Source organism: Cyprinodon tularosa, unplaced genomic scaffold (genome assembly GCF_016077235.1).
Source record: "Cyprinodon tularosa strain WSP-4 unplaced genomic scaffold, ASM1607723v1 ctg495, whole genome shotgun sequence".
Classification (NCBI taxonomy): domain Eukaryota; kingdom Metazoa; phylum Chordata; class Actinopteri; order Cyprinodontiformes; family Cyprinodontidae; genus Cyprinodon; species Cyprinodon tularosa.
The window spans coordinates 616,940-638,145 of NW_024039224.1; the positions used below are offsets into that span (position 1 = coordinate 616,940).

General features: G+C 38.3%; 3 protein-coding genes across 3 annotated transcripts; 2 read left to right on the top strand and 1 right to left on the bottom strand.

The window, feature by feature from the left end:
* The first annotated feature begins 6,761 nt into the window (after positions 1-6,761).
* Positions 6,762-8,237, top strand: rasd2 (RASD family member 2). The gene is made up of 2 exons (XM_038302566.1): positions 6,762-7,466; positions 7,556-8,237. Exons 1-2 carry the CDS (start codon positions 6,926-6,928, stop codon positions 8,074-8,076), a joined length of 1,062 nt encoding a protein of 353 aa, XP_038158494.1. The 5' UTR covers positions 6,762-6,925; the 3' UTR covers positions 8,077-8,237.
* A 2,563-nt stretch (positions 8,238-10,800) lies between these two features.
* On the bottom strand, positions 10,801-17,289 carry rsad1 (radical S-adenosyl methionine domain containing 1). The gene is made up of 9 exons (XM_038302600.1): positions 17,030-17,289; positions 16,807-16,940; positions 14,698-14,902; positions 14,260-14,625; positions 12,092-12,155; positions 11,865-12,012; positions 11,570-11,624; positions 11,339-11,442; positions 10,801-11,169 (listed from the first exon to the last, which is right to left on the bottom strand). The coding sequence occupies exons 1-9, from the start codon at positions 17,168-17,170 to the stop codon at positions 11,067-11,069; spliced, it is 1,320 nt and encodes a 439-aa protein (XP_038158528.1). The 5' UTR covers positions 17,171-17,289; the 3' UTR covers positions 10,801-11,066.
* A 1,912-nt stretch (positions 17,290-19,201) lies between these two features.
* On the top strand, positions 19,202-20,203 carry LOC119794878 (GTPase IMAP family member 7). The gene has a single exon (XM_038302616.1). The coding sequence runs from the start codon at positions 19,202-19,204 to the stop codon at positions 20,201-20,203; it is 1,002 nt and encodes a 333-aa protein (XP_038158544.1).
* Positions 20,204-21,206: the final 1,003 nt, after the last annotated feature.

Genomic DNA, 21,206 nt, shown 5'->3' on the forward strand with positions numbered 1-21,206 from the left:
GCTGGCTGTACACAGAGTGCTTTATTCAATCACATTAATGTAAAGCTGAGTGGAAGGAAACAGTGGAGTATAAATGGTGCAATATGCAACAGAAAGCTTTATTTGGAAGCACAGTGTCATCTGTTGGTGGTGGTCTGGTGTGTATTTTAAAATCCTTAGTTCTTTCAATTGCCTGCAAGGACAATTTTAAAGCCCTCAATGTTTCTTTCTGCTGACAAAATGAAAGGTTCATCTCAGCAGGACTTGGCACTTGCTCATGCTACAGAAATGCTCAATACCTGCTTTAATGTTTATCCAAAGTGCTTTTGTAACCCCCACATCAGAGCTCTGACTGAGAACTGAGCACAAATACCAAACGAGTTATGGACCACAAATATATATATATATATATATATATATATATATATATATATATATATATATATATATATATATATATACATAACCTTGCTAGCAAGTTTAAAAAGGAGGCCATTGTGCTTCTTAACTGCCCTATACCCCCTCGTCCTTATTCGTGCCCCTGTAAACTGGGCAGGCTTACATCAAACAGTTAAATAAAAAGCCTGTACACATAGACTCACCTTAGGATTTTAAATAAAATCTTTCGAATAACAAAGGTTCAATCTGAAGAGAAGCAGTTTTAATTTGGTGTTATGTATCAGAAAATACTTGTTCCTGTTTAGCTGTGACACTATCCTGGAGACAAATGTCAGCTGTGCTGCGCTGCCATCAACACCTTTGTTTATAGATGTTGGAGCTAGGCCTGCTTTTTAGTGTATTCCTGTTTCTTTGACTGTGACTAGCTGGATGTGCTCTCTTTCATCTTCTGACATGGGAGCTGGCTCGGAGCTCGTCTGCCTGCCTGTGTGTTTCCTGGACGGGACCGCCTGTGGAGCTGGTTGACAGTTGCCTTTTGATGGCTCACACTGAGAGTCTGATTCTGCTGGAGGTTTCTTCCTGTTAAAAAGGAGTCGTTCCTCTCCACTGTCGATAAAAGCATGATTGGTATGAGGGATTGCCTTTGAGTCAATGAGTTGATGCAATCAGCTGGTTCTCCTTAGATAGAAAGTTTTGAATCAATTTGACTGTATGATCTGGTTTAATTGTCTCTGTAAAGTGCCTTGAGATGACATGTGTTGTGAATTTGAGCTATATAAATAAACTGAACTGAATTGAAGCAGAAAGAGGTAAACAATCACAGCAATTGTGATCTCTATATATCTAAGAACGCATCCTCTACTTAGCTATAGATATAACATTTCATGTGAATGTAAAACAATGCAGCGAAGTAAACCTGTCAATGTCTCAGGCAGGTTATAAAAAGAAAAGTACAGCAGCATTTTAGCACACCTCCTAGAAATCCCCCAGAAAAAACACATTTCATCATTAGCAGCCTCATCTTTGCCTTTCTGCTCTTTACTTATTTACTGGAGATATTGTGACGTTACATCTTTAAGATTAAATATTCATCTAAAATCTTTTTTAGGTATATGCATTCAGTTGAAATAGGTGAAACAATTAATCTGAAGGAAGGTTGTTTACAGGAAAGATTAGGAGGATCAGGTTGTCATCTTGAGTAAGAAAATGATTACCTAAGTGAGGAAGAATAAGCTGCAGGAGAGATGACTGCCACTGACTGAGCAGGATATACAGGAAATACCAGCTCCACCTTGAAACAACAGACATTCTTTGAGACAACCGAAAAGGCCATAGTGTACAGCGATTAGTTTCAAGCAAATCAATAAAACAGAATCCCAGGACGTTTTCTAGCTCTCGGAGTTTGACATATCTGGGTATTGGTGTGTGAATCCCTCAGCAAACTCTGGTTCCAACTTTGATTTTTATTTTGAAAGGAGTCTTAATGATCAGATTAGTCCAGCTCAGCTTTGCACACCTCCTCCTTCCCTCCCCTTCTTTATCTTGGCGCTCTCTGTCTTTATTTCTCCTCAAAACAGATGCCTGGACATTCTTTGTTTCCCAACAAAAGCGTGATGAGGTCAGAGCAGGGCGGACATGCAGGCAAGGTTTGAGAGGAGGAGGAGGAACAGGGAAGAAGGGTTTGTCACAGGTCCCAAGCAGGGGAAATATTACTTCTTGTTTGCATTGCATAATATTCTGCTTGGATTTAAAGCTCCTTTTAGATTTATAAGCAATCCTTCAATCTTTTAAATAATTGATTCTAGATAATAATGTATGTCCCAAATAATTAAATACAAGAATTAAACATCTTTATGGTTCTATGTTTTGAGTGGCTTTTTATTGGATTTTAAATTATCTGTATTTGGAAAAAAAGTGAACCTAAACAGTCTCACACAATCTCACGTTTCACCCTAACTTCCACTGTGTTTTATTACTGCCCTCTAGTGGTGGTTCACATATTTTCTGTGAAAGTCCTTGGAAAAATCCATTCTAAGAGATGTTTGATCCTGTTATTATGGGAACTATTTTTAATTCAAATTCTTTATATCCAATGTTGGTTGAATACAAATCTACAGAGGTCAGGGTTGAGGAGAGCAACAATAACGATAAAAAAAACAAGCTGTACAAGAATATGACCCATCAACAACTCTCAGCTCTGAGAAAAACAAAAGTCGACACAGTATTCTAGTTCACATATTGGTAAAAAGAAAATCTGGCCTTTGATACTACTTTTGATTTATTACTAAGCAGTGGTGAGGCCATCTTAATTCTAGAATTGGTGAAAACATCCACACCTTAGGTAAGATAATATATTAACCAGACCAGAACTTGTGTTCAAAGTTGGTAGAAGACTTTGCAAACCCACAGAAAGAAGTACTCTGGCCAGATGAGATATAAACTGAACGCTTATATGTGTCTTGGAAAACTGCAAATCCCCCTCAACCTAAAGGTTTGCAGAACGCATTATGCTGTTGCAATACTTTTCCTCAGCTAGCTGGTTAAAGTTGAGAATGGTGGAACTAAATAGAGGACAGCACTGGTTTTAAAAGGCCATAAGAGCAGCACAGAGCATCCTCTGGTTTGACCTACCAGCCATCAGTCACACAGGGGAAGATTTACCATTAGGCAATACTAGGCAGTTGCCTCATAAAACTTTGTTTGGTTTATGTATGGTTAATAAAACTATTCATTATTTGTGGACATTAAATATGTTTAAAATTCCTTTCACTAAAATGCCATCAGAAACCTTATAATATTAGGTGTGTCTTTGTATTTGGTGACTTGTCAGACCCCATTAGCACTTTTATTTCAAAAAAGCGCCTAGTGCAAAATCTAGCTACTCGATATTTTGGCGACAACAAATAAAAGCACCAAACTCTTCTCTCCGGAGCAAGTAGATTGGTAACCCCGCCTCCTGCTCTCCTCTATCTTGTCTGCTGTCATGATTCATGCAGCTATTATTTCATTCAAATGAAAAATGGAGAACAGATAAGCCGATGATTGCTTGTCTACAGTGAAGAGAATGAATGTGTTATTTACTTTTGCTGTTGCCTTTTGGAAACACAGGAAGGAGCAATCAGCTAAGTGAGCTTAGTGGTGGGAAAAAACCTTTAACTCCTTTTGAGACAGCATGAAAAGTAAGCTGAGTACATTGCCAATATAAAAAGAAAAAGGGACAAAAGAAAACATAGAGAGGAAAACAATAAGAAAAAGAACAGAGGGACAAAAGGTTAAACAAATAATGTATGTCTATGCTATTAAACTTTCTGTATCTGTATAATGTGTCTATTTTACAAGCTGTCTTCTCAATTTAGAGGACCCGATGCCTGTCTTTCCTTAGGGCCCCAAATTTCCTAAATCCGCCCCTGCTGTCACATGTGATGAGATGAGACTATAATAGGACAAACAGCATACTTTTAACAATAGCAAATAATTATGTAACATTATGGCTGAGTTGGGCTGCAGGGTCGTGTATCACCTCATGCCTAATGAGGAGCGGAGAAATATCTTTAGCTTCCTCATTAGTCTACATGTTAGTTTGTTTTTTTTAACACTAACTGTTGACACTGATTAGAAACCCTGTTACAACTTAACTGACCATATTATTATTCCAAGAGTTTAAGTGAAGTGTTATTATATTCTGATTAAGAAGATTTTTCTCAATTTCTAAAACAGTGATACCCCCTTAAAAACCTGCTGAACTGAATGGGTTACATCACAGCATACATTGGAGAAAAACAAATGATTTATATCCACTGTTCAATACTTACATTTACTTATTTTACTTATAATACTCACGTTTCCAGCTCTTTTATTTACTTGTTTATTTATTCTTGCACATACTGACTTGTTTGATTTATCCTTTAAAGTTTCTGACTTCCTCTGTTGTTCGATTTCCCTCACTTAGAACTTGCTTGTAACTTTTCCTCCCACATAGATGCAGACTCTTCAGTGCCCCCTACACTTCTTCACTACTATCCCACTTTATTTTTGCTCAATTTCTGACTTATATTTACTCATTTTGCAAATATATTCATTGTGTTTGCCACACTGTTACAATGCTTGGAAACATTATCCATTGCATTTAGAAAGTTTTCACATTGCTACACATTTTCCAAATTTAGTTAGGTTGCAGCCTTATCGTTCATTTAATTTCTTTTCTTAACATTAGACACACAGTACCATCATTTTGAAAATGTAAAAAACATATTTTAGAGATTGTTAGAAATCTATTAAGAATATTAAAAATTTTAAATTTACATAAGTATTCATAGCCTTTGCTTAATCCTTTTTTGATCAACGTTTGTAGCAACTACAGCCTGAAGTCCTTTTGAATATTATGCCATTTCATGCCACTTTAGCAGACCTATCATAAGGTAGTTTGGTCCATTCTCCTTCGTATTGCATCTCAAACTTGTTTTGGACTTAAGACAAATACGTAGTTGAATTCAATGTCTAGACTCAGGCCTGGTCACTCCAGGATATTGACAAAAGGGTTCTGAAGCCACTCCTTTAAGATCTTGGCTGTGTTTGTCCAGGATGTCTCTACTTTCCTGCACTGATTTTACCACTGTTATGACTGGTCTGCCATTTCTAGCTGCTAAAAAAAAAAAAAAGAAGACCATAGCATGATGCTGCCACCACTGTGCTATAATGTAGGGGTGGCATTAGCCTGTTAATTCGTTTTAACCAGGGTTGGCGGATGGGTTGGCCAGTCACCTTGCTATAGTAGGTAGGTACTGATTAATGATGGATGGATGGATGGATGGATGGATGGATGGATGGATGGATGGATGGATGGATGGATGGATGGATGGATGGATGGATGGATGGATGGATGGATGGATGGATGGATGGATGGATGGATGGATAAATATACAAATAGAGAGATGAATGGATAGAGAGTTGTTTTAACAGTTTTTTTTTAAAACTTCTTTAAACTCAGAATGTCCTTGATTTCTCTGCTCTGAAAAGCTTATTGATGTGAAAAATATCATTTTTTGTCACATGTTCTGGCTTCTGCAGTACACTGACAAAGAGCTTGGTTATGTCCTTCAGCATTCATTGTGATCCCTTCACTCTGAAATGTCTCTTTTCATCTAGTCTTGTTCTATTTCATGAGTACAGCCCCTTCAGCAAGAAAGTTGTGACACTGTGTAAATAGAAATTAAGCTTTGCAAAGTATTCTTAACTCTTTATGGAGGCTAAATTCATGATCTATACTAAAGATTTGAGAAAATACACTTTTCAAAATGCCAGAATCAATGGCATGCTTTACTCTCTGAGTCAACTTACATTTGTTGCCAATTTGTGTGTGAAGGATTTCAAACAACATTCATATATTTTGCCCAGAAAACAAATAGTCTGCAGAAAAATCATTTTCAAATCACATTTTGTGAGAGTTACAAAGGAGAACTGGAAAAAAGTGTGTGGGTGGTAATCTTGCTGCAGTCCAGTTATTTATCAGCTTGTTGAGTGTCAAGCATCATGCATAAGAAAAACAACTTTATTTAGTAACAAAAGGAAACCTCTGTTAAGAAAACAGATCATGGGGAGTGTGTTTAACAATATACTGAAAATCTAATAAATTAACACGTTTGTTTTAATATTTCACAGACAACATTCACAGAATTTCAACTTCTCTCAACATTCAGTTGCAAAAATTTTTCATAATATCATGTTAAAGCTAGTAGTGCAACAAAGGAGTCATTCAATCTCAGGCTTGGTGAATCACAGAGCAGCCAGTCGTGATAATATAATATAAGGGGGCTTATGCAGAGGCAGAACTCAAGAGCCATAAATCTTTCAAAGCGCTTTTATTAGGGTGCAGTGGTGCTTGTTTGAAATTATCCATGTGATTCTAATATGTTCTCCAACAGTTAAATGTCATAACCAATGGGAAACAACAAGGTAATAGAAAAGCAAAGGATGTTTGTCACCAAATCACGATTGCAGGATGGATGAGAGCATTGTAATCACTCTGAGCACTTCACAACCCACAGTGCAATATCTGCAGGGATTTGGAGCTATTAGACTTCTCTGCATCCATCAGAGTAAAAGCTATCCAATTATCCAAACTGAAACAGGAAAACATCTGCATGTTTGATGCTAAAAAAAAAGTAGAGTGCGTTCAATTATAGGACTGTACCGGTCATGATAATTTACATCTTGGAGTGTTTGTTTCAGAACAAACTGTTCATATGCAAAATCTAACCCTGATTGGATCTGAACTCATTTGGTGTCCTGTCTACCTGTATTTCTAGATGTATCTGGGTATATTTTTCCTCCAAAGTGATGTTTTTTTTTCATAGGACATTATGGAGGTGATTCGTGCTTCTATAAAAGGCATACTTTATGAATCAGAGCGATGACGCAGAAACTGCATGCGCCCTCAGCGGGGGTATAAGAGATGGCACTCAGCTCTGTTGCATCGCACATATAAAGGAGAAGTGGAAACAGATCTACTGATTAGACTAATAGCTTCTCGGTAACACGATCCAAAGGGATGAACTCAACAGAGAAGTTCTACTTTCCCGTTGATGGCATCCTCGAAGTGTTCAACTCTTTTACCGGGCATCCCCAGCCACGAATTGCGCACCAAGCTCTGCAGAGCGCAGCTCTCATCCCGCGATTTCAGCCACCCAAAGTATCACACATAACTAAAACAGGCATGGGTATATTTAAAACTGTCAAAGGGTGCTGGAGACGGCAGGATAAGAGAGTGGTCTCCAGGAGATCTTTAAATTCTGGGCATCGGCAGATGTCGACTGATCGCCTCCCTAAAAAGCCGGTGGACCTGACAGAGTTGGGCGCTATGCAGCCTAAGAACTGCCACAGAATTGTAGTACTCGGGGCGCCAAGAGTGGGTAAAACCAACATCCTCCGGCGGTTCTTGGGAGAAGAATATGAAGAACAATACGAGCCAACTACTGAAGACTTTTACCGCAAGATGTTTCACATTGGAGGGGAAACATACCAGATCGACCTACTAGATGCGGCATCAGAGAGGGACTTCCCAGCAAAACGGAGACTGTCCATATTGACAGGTAAGAATGTTTAATAAAGTCAGTTTTTCCACCAAAGAATATATTGACGCCCTTTGATTAAACCATAATCAATCGGTTTGTCTCTACAGGTGATATTTTTGTCCTTGTCTTCAGCTTGGATGACAGAGACTCTTTGAATGAAGTCCGCGAGTTGCTCAACGAAATTAAAGAAGCCAAGTCAAAATTACAAAAGTCCAACCATCTGGCTAGATTTCCAGCTGTGGTGTGTGCCAATAAAGCGGACCTTGACGCACAGAGAGTCATCAGCACCTTAGAAGTGATGGACATCCTCGGCGAGGACGCGCCTTTCTTTGAGATCTCCGCTAAAACAGGCGCCGGACTGGAGAGTACCTTTGCGGCTCTCGCCGCGCTCGGCGGGCTTCCTAATGAAATTAGCCCCTCTCTGCATCAGATCGTTCCCATCCTGACCTACCAGTCGATGTGCATTGGCAAGAGGGGCATGAGGAGGGGGAGGCACACGCGGGGACTCGGTGCTCCCTGCGCCGCAGTGGATCCCCTTGCGCAACGCCCGAGCTTCACCAGCGACCTGCGGCTGGTGCTTGGATCAAGCACCAAACACAAGAAACCCGAGAAGTGTCAGATTCAATGAATTTTGAAACTTCCCGACAAAACAAAATTGTAGTAGTATGCTGCAATGTCTTACATGTATGGAGTTATACTCCGTGGCACCTGGCCGGACCGGTGCGTTAAAGCGTGTTGTTTTTTCTATTGTATTCTGTAACTGCATCATTTAATAAACGTTTGTTTATATTCTTGTGCTTGATTCTTGACCATAATCAAATTTTCAGTCCGTTAAAATAAGAATATGAGAAAAAAGGCAGATAGCCTACTTAATGGTTATGAAGTGATGATGTAAAACCCATAGTGTGGGAGGGCGATCATCTGCGAGAGAGGATGACTCAAAACGTCTTCAAGAGCGGACTCAAGAGATTGTTCACAAATTCAGATCGCCCACGATGCCCAGGGTTGGCAATGTGTCACAAGCAATGCTGTCTAATCAGCTGCGGTGGTTTACACACCAGAAACGTGCGTAAGGCATCCTTTTATAAGCAGAGGAGGACAGAAGAGGAGAGCTACGATGAGTTCAGCACCATGGAGAGAGCCCACTTTGAAGCCAGAGGGCAAATGATTTTCATCCACTTCCTGTATCGGTCATATCTCAAAGCTCCTATATTATTTATTCATTTTGAGCAAAAGTATATTTTACAAATGTACTTATGAACCCTCTAAAATATTTTTAAAATATATAAATTGGCTTTATAAAAATTAGCAATTTGAATACCCTTTTATTATATTCACATCGCGGAACAGCTCGAGGGCTCTTCTTTTAATGGGATTCTATCAGAGGAAGATGGTTTAGAGGCTTTCACGAAAGCTGATTCATAAATCCAGGATGATAAGTGCATGCTAGCTTTGTACTTTTAGTAAAGTCCATAAGAAGACTTGGTAAGTAGGAATAAGTCAAGTCAGATGTAGGTAATTAAACTAAATGTAGATTTGATATATCAAATTCCTATAGCCTAAAATAAACATTTCCTAATTTTTCTCAACTGAAAACATCATAATTCAAGGAGTTAGAGTCTTGACTATGCTATGACTTTCTGGGCTAAGTTATGTTTCACATGGGTTTTGGAATGAAGTTTCAAATGTACATGGGGGGCACCTGACCTTAAAATGTGTCTGGAACAATTTAGCCAATTACTTGGGAACCTCTATAAATCAGGACTAATGGAGGTTTTTCATTTAAGCCACTGAAGGAATGCATCTATATATGTTGGTCTCAACAAAGATTTCAAAACAGAACATTCAACCTGAGGTACACGTAAGTTCACTCTTAGAAGAGAATAAAACTTTGTCATTACACTGTCACGAGTACAAAGCAATGAAATTCAATCTCTGCACTTAACCCATCCCCTTGGGGAGCAGTGAGCTGCCATTGTGCGGTGACTGTGGTCTTGCTCAGGGACCCAGAGTCCATGCTGTGGGGATCGAATCAGGTTCTCAGTTCACAAGCGCACAACTCTAAGCACTAGCTTTTTAGCAGAGATTATTCCATTGTTGTTTTTATGTTATGGTTTTTTCAGATTGGAGAGATAATTAAATTATATCTGACAGTTTAATAGTAATGGAAAGTCACAAAATACCACCTAAGATGGCTTCTTGAAAAGCAAAAGTCGTATTTCTTCTAAGCAAAATGAAAAAGGACACGATAAATATATTTCCCCTGGGGACCCATTTATAACAATCTAAGCATGCTAAAGATGGCTTTTAGGATTCAGAAGAGGCGGGACAACCCTGATATTAATGTGGGGAATATTTGAAAAGACCACAGTGGTCACTGACAAAAAAGGAATGTTTATGCTCCATCAGGTACAAACTGTGGGTTTATGGACAAAGGCAAAGGGGTATGATCATTTCAGACTTGACCCCCACAATCACAAAATAACAGTATGGTTAAAGGCGTAAGAAAGATAACGAGAGAAATGAGCATCTGTGATAAATTATAGTTTAACCCAGCATTAAGAGATTATACCTTTCATTCTTCACTGGACTGATTACTTATCCACGTAAAGATATCCATAACCTAACGCTAACATTGGTAGGTCATGTAAAATTGGAATAATGGACCTTTAAGACTATAGCCCAGTGTCCTTGGATTTAAATTAAAAAAATAGAAATACCCTCTCCTGGAAACTTCATGTCTTCCAGGAAAACATGAAGCAGGAAATTAAAGAGGAAACTCAATTTGTCTGAAAATTTCAAAGGGATGTGTCCCAGTCCTTGCTTTGTGACGCAGGTAAGGTGGTCCTGAGGAAAGATAATTTTTAAATCCTCTCTATCTAGGAGGCTCAGAGAGGAGAAGCTTCACTCTTGGAGTTGACATGGCTTTCAGCTGCTAAAAGAGCCCCTCAGCATAGCATCATGACCATTTCTTCATATGTTTGCAGGTTAATTTTCGTGATCTATTGATCAATGTTCTGTAAGATGTTTAAAACTTTTAAACATCTTACAGAAATAAAATTTTTAATGTCTTAATTTTATTCTTAAATAAAATTAAGACATTAATTTTACAAAACTAAGGAACACAGTATAAATAAGGCGTTTTAATACATAAAGTTGTGTTTAACAACTATTATTTACTCCACAGTGCCAGGCACAGCATATGAACAACAAAAGTCACATTCAGAGGAATTTATTATATTATTTGCAGCTTTACCAATAAGCTGCTAAATTACAAAAAGTTCCCAAATTCACACTGCTTAGAAAATACAATATAAACAACTTAAAAAAAGAAATCATTAAGAACTCTTGAATGCTTTTTAATTGACATTTTTATCCTGCTAAACCCACACGTAAGCTTACAAAACATTATTAGTAAAAGAAAAAAAAGAAAAATATTCCAGTACTTGTGAAAACAAGTTGTAATAAAAGAAATCTCTTAAATAAATACTTTATTAATTTACACATACTGGCATCGACCGACAAGCTTTTTTTTTTTTTTTTTTTTTAAACATCCAAATTCTTCCCTTTTTTCTCAGTTATGATAAAACAAATAAAAAAAAAAAACTTCATTCTCAGTTAGCTGGCACTTTTGGGAAAAATCTGCCTGTCAAGTTCCACCAGCAAGATGGGAAGTATGCTGTCCAGTAGGGCCAGACCTTTCCAGGAACATCGCAAACCCCTGAATAGCAAACAATAATAAAATAAATATGCTTCTTTTTGTTTTCTTATGCAACCAAGTACATCCCAAACAACGTTAAAATGAAAATGTTAATTAAACTTTAAATAAATTACAGCTGCATGCATGCAAATCAACATGTCAGAAAAAAAAAACAAAGACCTTAAATTACCTATCATCGAGAATCAGCTGTCCACTCTGCTGAAGCTCTTGGAAATTAAGAGATGCACCAAAGATTTCATGAAGACTTAATTCAGGGCTGAACAGCTCCCAGTTCTGTAAATAGTGACAAACTTGAGCAAAATCATTTTCAGATTTTGCAACAACGACTGACTATTCAACCTTCTCCTCACTGACAGACGCATTCACACAGAAAGCAAAACATCTATTGTAAAAGCTTCACCTTGTGATTAATGCCCTTGGTCATTCTCATCCCCATCACCAACACCTCCTCCAATCTGCAAAACAAAATCATTCAGAAGTAACAAGGACACGTCTCAGTATAGCTTTTTTCTCACATGGGCAGAATGTTCCAGAGAACAAGCACATGCCATTCACAGAGAGCTCGAAACACTGCCGCTCACACTCTCTGTAGCCTCATTTCACATGGGAAACTGCAATAATGTGTTGTCTTGTGTGAGGAACAGAAATAATCCTGACAAGACAAAACGCTGCTGCCTGTAAGTGGAACAGCTCACAGTTCAAGATGGCCCAGCTGGATCCGCCTCCGTGTCCCATGCCCCCTCTGCTGGACTTCACGGATCCACACGTCAGGCTCCAGGGTCTGAGTCCGGGCTTCACGTGCAACACCTCCCTCCCCCAGGGGGACAAACCGTCCGTGCGCTCCTGTTTCAGACCACAAAACAAATATGATTTCAAAAGTACAGCCAACATGCACCAGAGGTTCTGATCTTGCTTAAATTACCTGGGCCAACGCCGATGTACTGTTCTCCCTTCCAGTAGCTCAGGTTGTGACGACTCTCTGAATTCTGTCGAACACAAAGAAAAGAGTTACATTTGCTGCTGTGAGCAAGAATAGAATAAATCTAATTAAAAAGAAGTACATAGTTGTAGATCCTTCTAGAACTTCAGCCTGGCTCTTCCCATCTATGCCATCATTTTATATAAAGAATAAAACATTTTCTAAGGTGGTTTTACACAATCAATCATGGATGTAAGAAGGAAAATGTGAAATATGCATATCCACAAGTTACTAATGAAAGAAATGGGGCATAAAAAGAGAAAAGGGATATTGATAAAAAAGCAAGGCAGAGTGACAAAAGATTTTGTCACTCTGCTGTAGAGTTTCATGTTCCAATCATCTGGTCAAAACTGAATGTGTTTAAATGACCACTTAATGGAAAAGGTTAAAAATACAAAAAACAACAACAAAAACCAATCACATTCACTTTAAATACACTTTGCAGCTTGTGTATTCTTGACTACTCCTACATGCTAACAAATTAGAAATCAACAAAGATTTGCAGGAAAAGTAAATCACCCAAACATTTCGTTTATGCATTTTTTTTTGTGCAACAAACCACAACATTGTAGTTTTGTTTCAAACAGAAGTGTGTCTGCAATTTTCAAACTCTCTGATTTTAACTTATATTAAAGCTACAGTGTGTAATTTTAAGCAGCCTCTAAACAGAAGCCATCATGGCACAAAATAGCTTCCACTACGCACGCTTTTTAGCTTTCTTGTCAAGTGATGACAGGTTTGTTTACATTAGAGATGCACAGATCGGGATTTTGGGAATCTATTACCAAAAATCAGTATCTGTTGATCAATGATTCAAGCATCAAATCCACACATTTTTCAATACTGTTGTCTCAGGTACCTTAACATTGTACTATTGAGTATAAAAATCAGGAGATGAGAAAGCGTTATAAATTGACCACAATTTTAGTGAAGAAGGCAGTGGAGACAAGCTTTATTCAATTAACGTTGAAGATAGAGAAAATAATGTTGACAAAGAACGAAGTGGGTAGGGCTCTTAAGGACTCTACAATACGCCACTACAACGGCAAGAACTTGTGCAAAGTATAATGTGCAATTACTATTTGATACCCTGTGTAATAAACAGTTTCTCTATATATAACACCCAGTGCAACTACTATACATATAAATATCCATCTATATAAATATCCATGTAAACACCCTGTTTATAAATCCTGCATTAAAAAAAAAAAGCTGTCATATGTGGAACGCACTGTATATATCCAATGCACCATTTTCTTCCTTTGGCACATTCCTCTTCTAAACTGACTATTGGAGCTGATGTAACAAGCAAATTTCTCCACAGTGAGTTCAATAAATTCAATCAATCAATCTTAAGAGGTTTGTGGATCGCTTTTAAAAAGGTGTTTTAATTCAGCCCTAGAGGGATTGTTCGTTTTTCTACCTCCAGCGCAGACACCAACCAGCACTCAAATGCTCCGTCCACCCACAGGCTCCTCTGAGCCTCCACCTCCTACGGCTAGCATCTAAAGGCTACCCTCAGCCTATTCTTGCTCTGTTTCCCTTGCGGGATTCTCTGATGTACCGTGGTCCTCCTCATGGCCAGCTGCAGCCACTCTTGCCTTCAGCTCTCTGTTTTCTGTCCAGACTTATCCGCTCTACGATCGTCCTGCTTCGATCCTCTGCATTTATCTTCTAAAGTTAGTCTGGGTCAGTCGTAGCCTCTCCACCACCTTCAGTGCTCTGACTTTGGCAGGCTTCTCCGATCCACAACTGTGCTTCTCAGCTCTTTTTCTATGCTATGACTGTGGTTCCTTAGCTTCAGAGGGGGACAGGCTGGCTGCTTATTCCCAGCTATGAAGCTCTCTCAGCTGCTGCTGTCTGAGATCTAGAAAGTTTCTCCCCTTCCCTCTTTTTTCTGGGTGATTCGTCCGCCTTGTTTTTGGCTTTATTATGTTTTTGGCGACTGCTTGTGTAAAGAAACATTAAAGTATGCTATTCTTAGCTGAGTAAGAATTGTGGGTACTCTGTCTACCTCTGCTTAGATGTTTTAAAATGATTGACTTATGTTGTGTTGCTTCTTTTGATTCTCTGGTCTGATTAATTTAGGGCCTTTATGTGTCAAGACTTACATTTCTTGCAAAGTTAGACACCTCATACTGCTGAAAGCCATGCTGCTGAAGAGTCTCTCTAGCTGCCTGGTACATCTCTGCCGTCGTGTCCTCTGTGGGCATGTGTATCTGTCCACCATGCACCTGTTTAAATAGCTTAGTGCCTCTCTCAAGGGTCAGCTGGTACAGCGACACGTGGTCGTCACAGACACTCAGCATGTCAGACAACTCGCTGCTCCATGATTCAACTGTCTGCTCGGGACGTCCAAACATAATATCCACCGACACTGAACTTGGACACAGCTTCTTTGCCTCTTCCAGAGTCTGCAAAGCCTCCAGGGAGCTGTGATCTCTTCCCAGACTTTTTAAGTCATTGTCCTGCAAAGACTGAAGGAATATGATTAATAAGAATAACTGAATATGAGTTTCTGTCACTTAAAATCCAGTAGTTATATTTACCTGGACGCCAATGGAGAAACGGTTCACCCCAGCATGGTGGAAGTCTTTTAACTTTGCCCTGCCCACGGGGGTAGGATTGACTTCTAGTGTGACTTCAGCTTCATCTAAGAGAGTCACCTTCTTGGAAACTGTTTCAAGGATCTTAGCGATGGTTGAAGGGTGAGCAAGGCTTGGTGTCCCTCCCCCAAAAAATACAGACGTGATGCTGAAAGTGACAAAGAATAGTTAATGTGCTTATACAGCTTTGCCAAAGCATTTAAATCCCTTAAAACTCTTGTTCACTTGTATTCCACTGATTTTTTTGACAAACCAACATAAAAAAGTGCAGAACTGTGAAGTAGAAGGACAATGACAAATGCCTGATTTGAAGAAGAAAAAACAGCTTCATAAATAGAAAAAAAGTTAATTAAATAGTAGGGGTGAGTGATGGCATGGATGTAGCGATACGATCCGTGTCATGATACTTGGAACACCATAGGATATTATCATGATATTGCAATATCACTATATATTGCAGTATTTTCCCAGCCATCAAAATTAAATATATGGATAAAAATAAGCAAGTGTGTAAATGTTCATCAGAAGATATTGGCAATTTCTTTATTTTGGTATCCATGTCGTGTGAGGTTTGTCAGTCCACGTTTTCCACTGTGATTGCCTCAACTACAGATATGGCCCTGCGTCGTAGAGCAAAACGCTTCGACAGCGCTATCTGCTAGAGTGGTGGAGCAGAGGTATCCACTGAGTAAAAACTGGTGGGAAAGACGACATGATTTACGTCCAAACAGCGTCTATATTTAGTTAAAAAGTGGCAGGTGAAAAGCCACTTGCTGAAAAGATTAAAACTGGGTTTGAAACGTCTTTTATCGGACTAAAGTGAGGCAAAATCCGACCGACCAAACACAGCCCAATTTAAACAACTATTTCTGGACTAAATCAATACTATGATGGACTGACCAGATTTAGCCTAAAAACCAACGTCTAAATGACGTCTGCTGTTTGGGGAATATTGTTTTAGGTAAAAATGTTTTTTGGTTTTAAAAAAAAAAAACCAAACGATTGGGGATTGAAGAATCTGTATTATATTGGGCAGCCAAAAATATATCACGATATATCGCCAAAACAATTTTTCCCCCACCACCCAATTAAGAAGGATTAGTTTTAGAAAACTTTTGATTTGTGTTAAGCAGAATTATCATCTAACTAAGCAGTTAATGCACTTTCAGTATCCATATATTTACTAGAGTAGTTTTTGTTTTGTTTTTTAGGACTTTTATCTTTATTAACTCCATTTAAACCCAAATATCTTTACCATCTATCATCTTCTCTAAACTAGCTAGTTATTTTTATATGTATTGATAAAAATATGACATAACAGCTGCGACAAAACAGACAGAAAATTAGGGAGAGAAGAGAGAAAGACCAACAATCCAGTTTGTTTATAGAAAACCATGGAGGGGTCGAAAAACATTGCAGATGATGGATCACATTCTGAGACGGTGGACATGCCTCATCCAATATCCCCTTTTTTAGATTTGAAATGTACATAATGATTATGTTTCAAGTCATGCTTCATATTTAATGCAATTTATAAATTTCATGTTGAGAAAGCCAGAGAGCTAAAAGTATTAGGTAGCTTAACCAGGACTTCTACTTAGTATACTCTACCTAGAAAATTAAATTTTAGCAAAACTAGATCAAGTCAACATTTTTTATGTTCTCTTTACCAACAAACTACGCTATTTTTTGTCCTATAAGGCAACATCTTCCTTTATGTTTGTACTTAGGTAAACTGTAGAACACATTAAGTTATAAAAAATAAAACAAAATCAGGCTCCAAACAGAGAACACTGTTCAACTGTTAAGTAAAAATGTAGAGTGCGTCATAACTGCAAAGCTACTAAAATATGGCTGAACTCCTAAACTGATTGGCTGGATAAGGAGTGTATCAACAAGAGGAGCAGCTGAAAACCTAAACTCTGGAGGAGCTGTAGAGTTCCACAGCTCAGGTGGAGGAACCTGTTGGGAGGACAAGCTTTGCACGCGCACCCAATGAATCTGGCTTTGATAGAAGAGAGCATCCTGCATCCCTCAAATGAAGAAACATACCAGGACACTTGACTGAGCTGCAGCAAAGTCTCCGTTTCCATCTGCAGACACTTTGCCATGATTTCTTCGTTGTTTCCCTTTGGTATGTATTTGTTAAAATTGCAGTAGGTGCATCGTCTGAGACAATAAGGCCACTGGAAGGAGAGGGTGGAAGGCAGGTTTAATACAAGCATTAAGAGAAGAATTAAAAACAGCTGAGTAAAAGGAAAAGCGGGTGTCTTACATGCACATATAGAGACGCCTGTTCACTGAGAGGAGAAGTGGAGGGACTCTCAGGCGCATGTTTGGTTACTCTGAAATCAGAAAGGCGACGCAGACACGGTGAGAAGCCACGACTGGCCTTACGGAAAATGTCCGCCATCATTCTGACACATTAAACTTCTAATCACAACATCGAACAACATGCCGTTTATAAAACTGGTTGTTATGACAACCCCGCTACAAATAATCCACATAAAAAATGTGTCGCTACACGATCCATCTTGCGCATGCGCGAGCAAATGTACATCCGGGTGTCGATAAATACTGTAAAATACTGTAATTATGGTACTAAAACTACTTATTTATCTGCTTAACTCTCCAAAGAATGTTAATAGATATCTTTAAAAATGTTTTATGACTTTTGTGAAATAATTTTTATGTTTTTCACATTTTTTCCCTTAAACTGCTTCTCTGACGTCATCATCAGACACGCTCAGAGCAGTCCGGCAAAATATGATTAAACAATGTTTATCTGCATTTTAGTTGTTTCTTCCTTTAGCTTACGCACTATATAGCATAAGATTAAAACTACACGAAAACATAAAACTCGAAAAGACTAGATTTAAGGTTTAATCCAAAGCCGAAAAAGTTAGCCACCGGAAGTAGCGTAGGATGCCATTTCCGTTACAGACCGGGCAGAGACGAGAGATAAAACAGAAAGGATTTTAAAACATTTATTTTCTCAGAAAATACATTATTAACATTTAACACATTATATTTTAGTACGTTTAGTATTTTTTTTGTTCAATTTATTTTTATTTGGTAAAGGCATAAACCATTTCTTTACAGAATTTCGTAAATTGTTTACATTTTCCTTTCCCAAAGGTGTTGATTTATAAATACAAACAAAACAAATTACAGAAGCCAAGACAAATACAAATACATAATTAAGGGGAAAAAAAGATGAAAATTATTACAGTTAAAGTTTCTGAGCAATTAAGGTCTTTCTATCTCTATAAGTACATGTGCACATATAGTATTTTTGAGGAGGAAAAAACGTCATTTAGGTATTTTTAACAAAATAAAAGCGAGACCCGTGCTTCCGGGACGGATCGGGTAGTGATAAAAAACCTCTAGGTGTATTCTATAATGTCACCACACCGGGGCGCTGTTTTATCATAACACTATGGTTTTTAATCTATTCAAATAACCGCCCTGTAATGTGAAAAAAAAAAAAAAAAAAAAGATTTATCGAACTATACTCACACGTTTCCCTGCGGTGCCGCCTGTTTTAACCCGCCTGTTTGATGATGTAACAACCATAAAAAGCTTTTCTACCGACAGCTTTCTGTCAGTTCTGCATTAAAAAATGGTGTGGGCATAACATTAGACATGGAAATAAGTATTTTAAACATTGTCTATGAATGTAATCTAATGACTGAAATGTTATGTTTAAAAGGAATTTAAAAAAAAACTGTAACATTTCTGTAACATAATCTATTGCAGTGACATAACCCTTTCTGCACATCAAAAATCTGACCATCTTTGTTATTATTAAACAAAAAACAAACGAGGAAGGAATCTGATTATTTCATATACATATAATTTGACTTAAATGCTACTTCTCCAAATTTCTATTGGTAAATAAGAAAACATATCATATCATAAACTATAGAAATATTCATAAATTGTGATTTCCATCACATAATACAAAGCAGAGCAATGCATTCCATAATTACGCAGAGATTTTTTATTAGACACGTCAATAAATGTGGATGAGCCAGCTGTTGGTTCTGAGCCTGGAGGTATTTTCCAGCCAATGTCAAATCTGATACCGAACAGAGGCAGACTAAAGCAGACAAGAGTAAAGGACACAGATTCATTTTCAGTTCGCACAATGAACATGTTGAAAATGTTTCTCTAGACATCTTTTGGGGAATAGATCCAGGTCAAATGGAAAAGAGAAAGAAAGGTAAGAATGCACATTCAATTAATGGAACTGGATTATATTTCTAGGTTTAGTATTAAAACATTATTGAACTTATTTCAAGGCTACATATATTTCCTTTCAGTGGCAATACTTAGAACACGTATAATTAAAAGCATCAAATTTAGTTTAATTAAAAGCATTAGCTGAAGGTAAACTAAATCTCAGACTCATTTCTTGACAGGATCTGCAAAAGAACTGAGGCTTATGGTGGTCGGTAGCAGCGGACCTTCTCAGTTCCAGCTAACTAATTCTATTCTCGGGAGGGAGGCCTTTTCAAAGGATGTCACCTGTATTTCTGCAAGCGTGAAGAACAAGGGGGAGCTGTCTGGTCGACCAGTGACAGTAGTCAATGGACCAAACATATATGATAAGGATATAACCCATCCAAAAAGAAAGATGGAGCTTAGGAGGTCTAAGTGCTTATGCATACCTGGTCCTCATGCTTTTCTTGTAGCCTTTGACATTGAAAAAATCTCCCCAAATGACATGAAAACCCCCTGGCTGCTAAAGAAACGCTTTGGATCAAATTGTCTGAAACACTGCATGGTTCTCTTTGCCTATGAAGGTAATCTGGATGGAGCCTCTCTGGAGCACAGGGTGAAAAAGACCGAATGGTACCTAAGAGAACTGATTGAGAAGTATGGTGGCCGTTTCCATGTGTTCAAGAAGAACTGGAGAGATCGAAGCCAGGATAAGGAGCTGCTACGGAAGATTGAGCTGATGGTGGCTTCGTTGGGAGGGGGACACTTCTCCAGCACAACGTTTCAAAGGGCAGAGGAAAGCGTGAGAAGAGAGGAGAAGAGGCTCGGGAAACAGAGGGCAGAAGAGATAGAGCGGACTTGGAATGAGATGGAGCAGCAGTACATGTCTGAGGAGCTCTGCTTTCATAAGGATGCCTACATCACTAATGTTCGTGCAGAGATCCAGGCTAAAGCAGAGCTTGATAACGGTTGGCTCAGGACCTCCCTGGCCAGAGGACTGGGGACTGGCTTAGTTGTGGGGGCGGTGATTGGTGCACTTTTTGGCTCTATTGAGGGAGCTGGAGGAATGGTTCTTTATGGCATTATAGGCGGGGCAGTTGGTGGATCTGCAGGAGGAACTGCTCAGGTGGCAATCAAGCACATGGAGAACAGAGTTGCCCCACCTGCCAGACTTAACTTTAATTCGATCTTCATTAACCGCTTCTTTGCCGTTCCTCGCACATGACGAAATAATTACTCCTTTTCCAATTAGAAAAGAAAAAGTGTTCATCTGTGACCAAATGCAAACAACCTCAGTCCTCTCTCGTTCTTTATATATTTGTCTTTCTTCAGACTTCCTTACAGTGTATGAAAGTAATTTAATGTGTTTTTCCCCCGCTGAATGAACAGCTTTTAAATGTTTGTCTTACAACACTGTGTATGCAGTTGGGATTTTTTCCTAATAGTTGACAGATTAGCAGGTTGGACAGGCCTTTAAATTCAGATCATCCCACTACAGAGGGTTTTATTAAACCCAAGCGATGAACCAGTGTTGTGATCATATGACACTAGCAATCATCATGGAAACAAATTTAAGTTAATTAATTAATTAAGTAAATTCTAGTGTATAAGTCTGTCAATTCAGTCTAGCTACTGGAGAATCAATGACATTAGTTTTATTTAACAAACCTTCTAGGTCCCAAAGGGAAAGGCACTTCATGCATACTGTAAAGTACATGGTGGAGGTTCTGTGATGCTGTGGGCCTGTTTCTCTACCAAAGCAACCCGGAAGCACTTTGTGCATAAAATAATCAACTCTTTTGAATACTCTTTATAGAGATTTAGACATTCTAGTGGAAGTGTAAAAATGATACACCTTGATTGTAATAAAAAAAAAACATAAATTTCTATTATTTCACATTTCAGGGATAAGAAAAAGAAGTGTTATGTTTTGTATTATTCCTTTTTCTTCAAACTGAGATTATCTGACCACAATAAAAGGTTTGTTGTCAGACTTTTCACATATCAACATGTCTTTTTTATTTCAAGTATCTTAAAGACCAACTGGTGGTATCTAAATTTAAAAATGTCAATTAAAATCAGTCATTTAATTTATTATGGAAAAAAGTCTGTTAGTAGTTGATTTGTTGACACTCTGTACTTTGCACCACCTTCACTCCCTTGTCGTGCAATGAGTTAAGGAGCAGCTCAGTATCATAAAGGGTGGAGTTAAAGCTTGCTAATGTTTG

Excerpts from the sequence above, each read along its gene's own strand:
- rasd2 (XM_038302566.1), top strand. The coding sequence starts at position 6,926 with ATGAACTCAACAGAGAAGTTCTACTTTCCCGTTGATGGCATCCTCGAA. Across the intron at positions 7,467-7,555 it reads GAGACTGTCCATATTGACAG|GTGATATTTTTGTCCTTGTC; the intron begins GTAAGAATGTTT and ends TTGTCTCTACAG.
- rsad1 (XM_038302600.1), bottom strand. The coding sequence starts at position 17,170 with ATGATGGCGGACATTTTCCGTAAGGCCAGTCGTGGCTTCTCACCGTGT. Across the intron at positions 12,156-14,259 it reads TGTCTAACTTTGCAAGAAAT|AATTCAGAGAGTCGTCACAA; the intron begins GTAAGTCTTGAC and ends TGTGTTCGACAG. Across the intron at positions 11,625-11,864 it reads CAGCTGGGCCATCTTGAACT|ATTGGAGGAGGTGTTGGTGA; the intron begins GTGAGCTGTTCC and ends TTTGTTTTGCAG.
- LOC119794878 (XM_038302616.1), top strand. The coding sequence starts at position 19,202 with ATGGTGGTCGGTAGCAGCGGACCTTCTCAGTTCCAGCTAACTAATTCT.